At 54.0% G+C, this 9,133-nt stretch overlaps 1 protein-coding gene across 2 annotated transcripts; it reads left to right on the top strand.

Annotated features, from left to right (window-relative positions):
- Nucleotides 1-501: 501 nt before the first annotated feature.
- Nucleotides 502-8,998, top strand: rgma (repulsive guidance molecule BMP co-receptor a). Of its 2 annotated transcripts, none has more exons than XM_057052519.1 (4): nucleotides 502-1,023; nucleotides 3,875-3,990; nucleotides 4,812-5,329; nucleotides 6,640-8,998. In XM_057052519.1, the coding sequence occupies exons 1-4, from the start codon at nucleotides 1,010-1,012 to the stop codon at nucleotides 7,336-7,338; spliced, it is 1,347 nt and encodes a 448-aa protein (XP_056908499.1). In that variant the 5' UTR covers nucleotides 502-1,009; the 3' UTR covers nucleotides 7,339-8,998. The 2 variants fall into 2 exon arrangements, with proteins under 2 accessions (XP_056908499.1, XP_056908500.1); XM_057052520.1 differs by having other exon boundaries at nucleotides 3,821-3,990.
- The last annotated feature ends 135 nt before the right edge of the window (nucleotides 8,999-9,133 follow it).

Here is a 9,133-nt window from a genome sequence, read left to right as displayed (position 1 = left end):
GATCCACAAAGGGGTCGCGACTGTCGCTCCTGCGACATCTCCGGCATCGATCACCGGCTCGTCAGGAACTGGTCCTGTCAGCTCCGCGCTTGTGCCCCCACCCCCCCCCCCCCCAACCCCACTCTGTTGAGGAGTCCGGGGCAGCTATGATGTAAAGGCTTGGCGGGGGTGGGGAGATGTAGGAAGAGGTCTGGGTGGGTTTCGAGCTGGTGGGGGCGGTGGCCATATTTTCCTGCATGCACTCTGATCCTCGAACACAGGTGCAGCCCCCGCTCTCTGTGGCGGGTTTCTCCAATAAGTTCTGACCCCCCACCCCACCCCCCATCCAAATTTTGCATGAAGAAGAGGCTGATCCTCTTCCTCATCTTCAGGCGGATCAAGGAAACTTTTATTCCTGACCTTGATGCATCCCAATAAAACCCGAAGTTGAAAGTCAACTGCTGCCTCTAATCTGAGGGGTGCATCAGGGGGAAGTTGGGGGGGGGGGGGGCTTCACAGCTGAGATGCTGGGCTCCCAGTGGCGTCACGCAGAGCCGATCATTGTCTCTCTCACACTTTGTAACGAGGCATTTCACCACATCCAGAGAGCGGATCAGGCTGTGCGCAGCGGCGGCGCAGCAGCATCGCCCCCGGGCTCCTTTCCCCCCCTCTCACTCCCGTCCCACATTTAACCAGAGTAGTTACTGGACCTACCCGCTCAGAATGTTTCCCTGTCCGGCGGGTTTGATAGTCAGGGGGAGGCGAGCGGTGGTCGCCCTGCGGGTGCGAGGAGCGCCCGTTTAGATGAGTCCCGGTGGCGTGAAGACGCGCTTCGATCGCACAGAGGAGCAGATCTCTGGACACCACGCGCGGATCCGCGACCTCTCCGAGGGCGTTGGGATTTGGGATTACTGTGGAACCGCAGCTGTTTGAAAGGACTGGTGGGGGATATATTTTTGGAGTCTTCTCTCTTTTTTTTCTGTCATTCGCCGTCCGGGTTCCTGCAGGACTCCAGAGCCGCGGAGAGCTCATGCATTCGCCAAGGTATGTTCAAGACTCCTCTGCGTTTATGCCGTGCGTGGTCAATCTATCCTCCGGGGGATGCAGGTTGTTGGGAACTTCGCACATGATGTGTTCCACGCACAACCTCGCGCTGTCACTGCCTGAGCGCGCCCAAAGCCGCCGGAGAGGTCGGCTGTCTGCAGAGCCTCGCCTCTTCCGAAAACCCCACGTTGCATGACAATTAGTGCACCGACCGGGCGGTGCGCGGGGCTCGCGTTTAATGACAGGTTTGGTTGTCCTGGTCGTGCCATGTGCGTGTGCGTCATGACGGGAGGCTTCGCGATCACGGCCCAGAGCAAGCGCCATCTGTTGGAACACCACGCCGAATAAAAACAGGGAATAACGTGGGATAAAGCCCAATATGCGTGAATGTGACACTTGACAAAGGAGGCCACGTTCCTGACATTATGTAATGCGGGCAAATGGCCTCCGATGACAGCTAATTACGTTTCAAAGAGAAGCACCATAAAATGTGACTGGATGTGATGGATTGTGGATTATTGTTGGTGTATGATCTTTATTGCCTAATTTAATAAGCAGTAAAGGTTTGCAGACGTTTAAGTGACTGCTGACCAATTTTTTTGATTTATTAATGAAATCTATCCCCTCCCGCCCTCCAAAAAATATAAATACATTTTTAAAAAACAGTCCATGTTTTTTTTCGTTTATTTTTTTTAAAATAGCTCCTGATTTAGGTTTGCTAATTAGAGCTGATAAAATGAATACAAAAAGATTGAAATTTGAAAAACAATGCATGATTATGGTGCCATTTTTCCTTATCTAGTTAGCTGTCTGTAGCTATTAGCTACCCATCTTTATTTTTTTGTGAAAGACTGAATCAGGCAGTCTTGGGTGTTAAATGCCCGCATCAGAGCAGAAATTCTCCCGTATTGACCCAGATTCATGTCTTTGCTTAAATGACACACTGCACACATCTCTATATTTAAAAAAAAAAAAAGAATTATCATAACCAGAAATGAACAAATGTGTCAGACATCTTTAACTGAAGGCATATTTCTCAGTCATTTGAGGCAGAAACAGCTTAAATAAACGAATGGCTAAAGCGCCGCCTGTCAAATCGGAGCGGGTTTGCATGCTAACGGTGTCTGCTTCGCGGTCATGTTTCACCTTCATGCACATCTAATTGTCACGTGTGATCTGCAGTCTAGAAACAGGGACAGATCCCAGTTAATGGAAGAATATCGTCTGTGGATCCAGAGGCCAGTATCAACTCCATCAGCAGCGCCGCCAAAGCCAAACCGAGCCCATTTAAACGTATCTCTGACCACCTCTCAGCCCATTTAAACGTATCTCTGACCACCTCTCAGCCCATTTAAACGTATCTCCGACCACCTCTTAGCAGCCATTCTCCTCAGACATGGACCAGTGTAAATATGTTCCAGCTGTGGGCTCACCCTTGTGGAAAACATGCAGGCTCAGACCTCATTCGGCACCAAGCATCCATCATGCCGGAGAGAGACAGCCGTCACAAAGACGCCCTCTGCTCTGTGGAAAAATACTGTACAACCACCCAAAACCCGCGCTCGCATGCTGCCTGGGCTCAAAGATAACATTTTAAACATCCCAACTGGAGGATTTTGGTGCTTGATGGCCTCGTCTGCGTATTGGGGTTTAAAATCTAGCGCTTCTCCATGTTTAATTCATGTGATCGGTGCTGCTTTACTGATCAATATTTTCTTGGAAGGGCTCAATAAGGAGCAGCTCGCGGTTTCATCTCTCCTCTGGGAATTTGGGTTGACTAGCAACAGGAGGGTGCACGAGGTTACGTTTGTCTCTCTACACTGGGTGGTAAATGATTGATTTTTTAAAAAAAATCCATTTATCTTAAGTTTAGTGTTTTCTTTTTTACTGAAATTTATTTATATTGTTTTTATTTTTTATTTTAGAGATATTCGCTCCTTCCCAGAAGTACATCCGACACCTGACATTTAATTATCTTTTTTAGTTCACTAATTTTTACTTAAATGATTGGACAGTTCCGTATATATTAGATAAACCGAGGTTAAAATAGGAGGCAGAAAAAATGTAAATAAGGTATTTATTATTTGTGGTTCTGGCCCTGACAGTTGGGGGGGTCTAAAGATGACTTGTTAATGAATTTGGCTGGCAAATTTAACCTTCTCTAGTTCCTCTCTAGTTCCTCTCTAGTTCCTCTGAGATGCTGGTGCTGTTCACTAGACCAAAACTAGTCAGCAGATCAGTCAGCCGTGGATAGACAGCACCATTAAAACAATAATTAAAATAAAACCAAAGCTCTGTATGGTGTGTAAATGTCACATAATATCGCACAAATTAATTCAACGTTTTTAGTTTTTTAGGGGGCAGAAGAGTGTTTGGTGGATTGTGATGCGTTCACGGACAGGGTTCTCACCGCGTTCCTAGTGAGGCGTTCACGGACGGAGCGAGCCACCGCCGGTGAGGCGTTCACGGACGGAGCGACCCACCGCCGCCCGGCGGCTCCCCCCAGAACAATCGCGCACCACTGAGGTGTAATTTGAAGCGTCGGGAGGGGGCGTTCAGGGTCGGGCTGGCCGCCGCGATTGGCTCCGTGTGTCGGCCGGGTCTCGGAGGCTGCGCCTCCTCGACACTCCCCTAAAAGGAAGAGTAAATGGTCCCGCACTCTCAGCTCGTTAAGTCCGCCGCAGTGAGCACCGCCCGGCCAAAACCACCACGTCCCCCCCGAACAACCAGGCGTTCGTTATGAGTAAACGGGAGCCACTTCAGACCTCTTTTATGGACTTTTTTGTGTTTTATCCAGAAGGACTCAAAGGCTCTAACTGCTTCTGTTCTTCCTTAATCCGGGTTTGACCAGGGAGAGGAGTAAAGTGCTTCCCCGAGCTGGATGGATGGTTATGGGGGTAAGAGGAAGACCCTCGGCGCTTGAAGTGTGCAGAGTCCTCGCCGTGTTTCTGCTGCTCTTCCCCGGCGGTAAGAAGTGTCTTTTTTACCCTTTAAACCAGTTGTGAAGCCCTAAATCGGTGGTTTGTGTCGGTTTTTCCGATGACGGAGTTTGGAAGCCAGCACAGCTAAACTGGCTCCGGGTGCGGAGTCGCCACGTTTCTTTTTAAATTATTAACCCACAATCACGTAAAGTTCGACTATTAGATGTGGAGTTACTAAGACCTGTTGAGCAAACGTGCACAAATGTTTAAATTTGCTGCGACGTGCGTGCTGGAATCCCCCCCAAAACCCAGCGCAGAACAAATGGACCCCCTTAATATCCAGGACTAACAAAGATGTCAAGTCTTGATGGATGGAACATCAGCTCCTGCCTTTGGCCGGTTTGAGGCTCCACACCGAGGTATTGATGTGTTTGGGGGATGGGGCCCAGCTCAGAATCTCCCATTATTCCTTTTCTTCTCCAGCCTCCTGCAAAGAATTCCCAGTGCGTGTCTTGGAAGTTCTCTGCCTTATCTTGGGATGATTTAAAGGCCACCGTTCTTTCCAGTTCTTTCCATCCCATAAACTCCTCGTGAATATTAACAACGACCTATACGTGCGAGCCAAGACGGCAGGACGCCTGTTCTGGGTCCTGCTTTGGAGCGAGCTCCTTCCACGTTTGCCAGATTCTTATCGGGCGCCCTCGTGTGTCACGCCAACAATCGGGATAAAACGCGGATACTCGAGATCCAGACGGGAGCAGGCGTGGGGGTCGTTTTAAGGTTAACTAGGGCCGATGTGGCGCGAGAGGAGTCGAGGCCCTTTCAAACGAGTGGATCCTGACCATTTATCCCTCTCTCTCCTGACAGCGAGCCGGCCGTGCAAGATCCTCCGGTGCAACTCCGAGTTTTGGGCCTCCACCTCCAGCTCTGGTCAGGAGGAGGAGTTCTGCACGGCGCTGCGCGCCTACAACGGCTGCGTCCGCCGCACGGCGCGCACCTGCCGGGGCGACCTGGCGTACCACTCCGCCCAGCATGGCATCGAGGACCTCATGAGCCAGCACAACTGCTCCAAAGAGGGGCCCACGTCGCCGCCGCGCGCCCGCACGCCGCCGCCGCCCCTCCCCCCGCCGCTCCAGCCCGACAGCCAGGAGCGCTCCGACAGCCCCGAGGCGTGCCACTACGAGCGCAGCCCGCCGCGCGGCGCCGCCCAGCCCAACTACACCCACTGCGGCTTCTTCGGGGACCCGCACCTGCGGACCTTCGGGGACGACTTCCAGACGTGCAAGGTGGAGGGGGCGTGGCCGCTCATCCACAACAGATACCTGTCCGTGCAGGTGACCAACACCCCCGTGGTGCCGGGATCTCTGGCCACCGCCCCCAGCAAGGTGAGGGTCCTCCGCTAGCGTCGGTGGAAGCTAGCCTCAGCGAGGCTAATCCGCGGACCAACGAGGCTCTCGGCGAAGCAGACGGCGCCGCGTCGCTCCAGTTTGTAGTCTTGTGTGCGTTCGCCCGACGGCGAGTTGTTCTGTCGGACCGGTTCGGCTTTGGAGGCGTTCCATGGCGACGGATACGGGAGCCAAACCCCCGCTCAGCTGCAGAGATCTGGATAAGCTACGTCAATAGCGTGCTAGCGCCGCCGACAGCCGCTTCCTGCATTATGGGATGCTTTGGGTTCTGGCTCCTCGTGGCGCTGCCGGGTCGCCAGCGGATAAAATCGCCGCTGCCGATTTTCTTTTCCATCTTCGGCAAAAGTTCTCCAAACAATAACCGGACCACTTAGCGGACAATCCGGACCGGAGCATAAGAGCACTTTGTCCTTAATGACGCTGGTAGAAAACGTAATTTTCTGTAATCAGGCATTCTTAATGGGAGCCTATTAAGTATTTTTGCTCTATTGGGCTTTTAAAGTAATGGCATTTTTTACGTCGCTGTTCTTGGAATCAAAAGAAACGGCTCTTTTTTTCCCCGTCTTTATTTCGGGACAAAGGCAGAAGGAGGCCGGGGCCGGTTCCACCTGTGTAAACAGGGCTCTTCTGGTAACGGATCCACATTAGCGCAGCTCTGCCTCTGGTATGTTGCTCTTGTGAGAACAAATAAGACCGTCTGGTTATTTCCACCGTCTTTGTGAAGGACGATAATGTAGTGGGGGGGGGGGGGGGGGTTCAGAAGCAGGACAGAAATAGAACTCAATGTAGGTGGGGGGGGGGCACCGGCGAGGGGGTTGGACTGTTAAGCTAATGGTGTATTTTGTCTGTCCCGGGCTAGCGAGCAGGAGGGTCCGCGCTGGTATCGGGGGGGTGACAATGGCCCATTGGTGGGGGGGGGGCAGCGTCCAGAGTTCTGACCAGCCTCATTTAATTAGCCCGGCGTATATCGCTGCGTCCTGGCCCGCCGCCACTCCCCGGAGCAGAGTTCAGGGGTTCACGGGCAGGTTTTCCAGCGCCATGAATGGATCTTCTTTGTGTCTGCGCACTGAGGGCCGGTTTCACACGGCGGGGGCTCGTGTTTTCGGAGGGCGTTTACCTCGGCCTCCCCCCGCGCGGAGCCCAAACGGGACACGGAGCGAGCCGGCGGATCCCACTGGCGTGTTTTACCGCCGATATTTAGCGTGTTCATAGGAGCAGCGCCTCCACGCTGGGAATCTCTGGGTCTAATTAAAGGTGCCCCCCTCCCCCCCCCCCTTGTCTTTCTGCAGCTGACAATCATCTTTAAGAACTTCCAGGAATGCGTGGACCAGAAGATGTACCACGCGGAGACGGACGAGCTGCCCTCGGCCTTCGCGGACGGCTCCAAGAACGGCGGCGAGCGCCACGGCGCCAACGCCCTGCGCGTGGTGGAGCAGGTTCCCGGGCAGCACGTGGTGATCCAGGCCCGGTACATCGGGACCACCGTGGTGGTGCGGCAGGTGGGCCGCTACCTGACCTTCGCCGTGCGGATGCCGGAGGAGGTGGTGAACTCGGTGGAGGAAGGCGACGACCAGGACTTGTACCTCTGCCTCCACGGTTGCCCCGCCAACCAGCGCATCCACTTCAGGGACTTCAGGGCCCGGGCGGCCGAGGCCCAGGGCCCGGGCCGGGGCAGGAGCGGCGCCGGGGGGCGCGGCTTCACCTACCAGTCGGCCAGAGCCACGTGCAAGGAGCGTCTCCCGGTGGAGGACCTGTACTTCCAGTCCTGCGTGTTTGACCTCCTGTCCTCGGGGGACATCAACTTCACCATGGCGGCCTACTACGCCTTCGAGGACGTCAAGATGCTCCACTCCAACAGCAAGATGTACCACCTCTTCGAGAAGGACGCGTTTAAGAGCCGCGCGGCACCGAGGGACGGCGGGTCGGTGCCCCTCCTGGGCGTCCTGGCCGTCTTGTTCTGGACCCAGTGTTCCCCCCCCCGTCTTTAGTGGCCGCGTCCGTCCGTCTGTCCAGCAGCGACTCGCACCCCGCATCTCATTTCAACCACGTCGCCGCGTCCTGACCTCAGCCTGAGAACAAGCCCCGCCCCCCCCCACCTCTCATCGCACCTATTTAGCCGATGTCCTGACGACCGGGGCCACAGTGGAGCTTTGGACGTCCCCCTGGGATTAAATCCCACATTCCCAGTGGGGTCGCATGCCGATGGGAAACTGAACAAGATGATCTTTTGCAGAAAGAGGAGTTGGCTGATCCCCCCCCCCCCACACACACACACACCCCCCCCACCGGGGGGCGAGCCAGTGAATTTGCGGCTCATGCGGCGAAGCAGGAGGACCTGACGGGGGCTTTTGTTAACCAGCTCCGGGACCGTAGGATGTTAGAGGGACGTCTCCATTTGTGCTGCTGCCTAGATCCATCAGAGTGTGTGTGAGTGTGTGTGTGAGAGTGTGTGTGAGTGAGTGTGTGTGTGTGTGTGTGTGAGTGTGTGTGTGTCCCCGGTCTTTGACGCTCCAGGGTCGGATCAGTGCAGCGACTCCCAGAAGGAGCCGACAGAACCAGGAACCAGGGTTTAATCAGTAGTTTGCTCCTTCAGCCATCGTCTGAGCCGTCGCCCGGTTCTGGCGGCGTTTTAACGAACGCCCGTCCGGCGCCGGCACCTGCGTTGGCGTCTGTGCTGTGCCGGGCCGGGCAGAACCTCTGGACCCGGCATTCCTGACCATTACGGTCATTATGGGACCGGCGAGGCCGCAGTGACGCAACAGGAAGTGGTTGGGCAACGCTGCACTTAAGGCGGCGTTTATGACTCCACCTGTGCCTCGGTTCTGGGATAACGATCCGGGGGAGTTCTGTTCCGATGTCCTGGGCGTTTGTGTCTGGATAATGAGCGGGCGGTTTACGCCGGGGCGCCGTCGTTCGCTCAACTGCCGTTCCCGAGTAACCGCGCCGACATGAACGCAGCGTCTATCTGTTGCTCCTGAAGGTGCGTTTGGGTCCTCCTCGCTGCGATCTGGCCGTTGCCGTGGTTACCGTCGCCCCTCCATTCGATGGTTTACACTGAAGTATTCGGGCAGGCCTTACTACTGCTACAAGGAACAAGTATCGGTGCGACCCAGGCGATATCCGGACGATTGTACCGATGGTTCTCGTGTTCATCCGTGTGCTTTGTATCGTGACTTTTGCAGTATCCGGTTCTACGTGTTACACGTGAGATGGTTTCGTGAGCTGTTGAGTTTCAATTTGTACAGTAACAGCTGTGTTTTTTTGAATTTGTTGGGGTTTTTTTTTGTGCATCTTATGTGAATGTGAAGCGTTTGGTTGTTTTTTTTCCTGAAAAGGGACTTTTACAAGAACGTGAAGGCCGCAGGAGGACCTGGCACACATCTGTCACGCAGCCCGTCCTGTCCAGAAAAGGGGACGGAGGAACTTCTGGGGCGTTCGCGTTTTTGAGTCTGAAGCACTTTATGTTTTTTGGGGTTTTTTTAATTTGGTTTGACATTACGTCAGGATTGTCGGTTCGAAATAAAAGGGGGAAAAAATGGAAAAAACGTACCCAAGAGCTCAAAATTGTCTGTAGCAAAAGAGCAAATGTCATACAACAGCTGTTTATAATGTAAATTATTTATTGAATAAAAGAAAATGTCTTGGTGATGGCGTGTTTGAGTCATTGACCGCGGACGAAGCGCTTTTGAAAAGTCACGTGATCGCGACTGAATTACAGTGCTCGACTGCCACCTGCTGGGCAGATCAGGAACTGACTAAAGACGCCAACAACCGTGTTAATTA

Source organism: Takifugu flavidus, chromosome 13 (genome assembly GCF_003711565.1).
Source record: "Takifugu flavidus isolate HTHZ2018 chromosome 13, ASM371156v2, whole genome shotgun sequence".
Classification (NCBI taxonomy): Eukaryota; Metazoa; Chordata; class Actinopteri; order Tetraodontiformes; family Tetraodontidae; genus Takifugu; species Takifugu flavidus.
The sequence above is the reverse complement of the archived record's forward strand: the minus strand, read 5'-3'. Positions and strand labels throughout refer to the sequence as shown.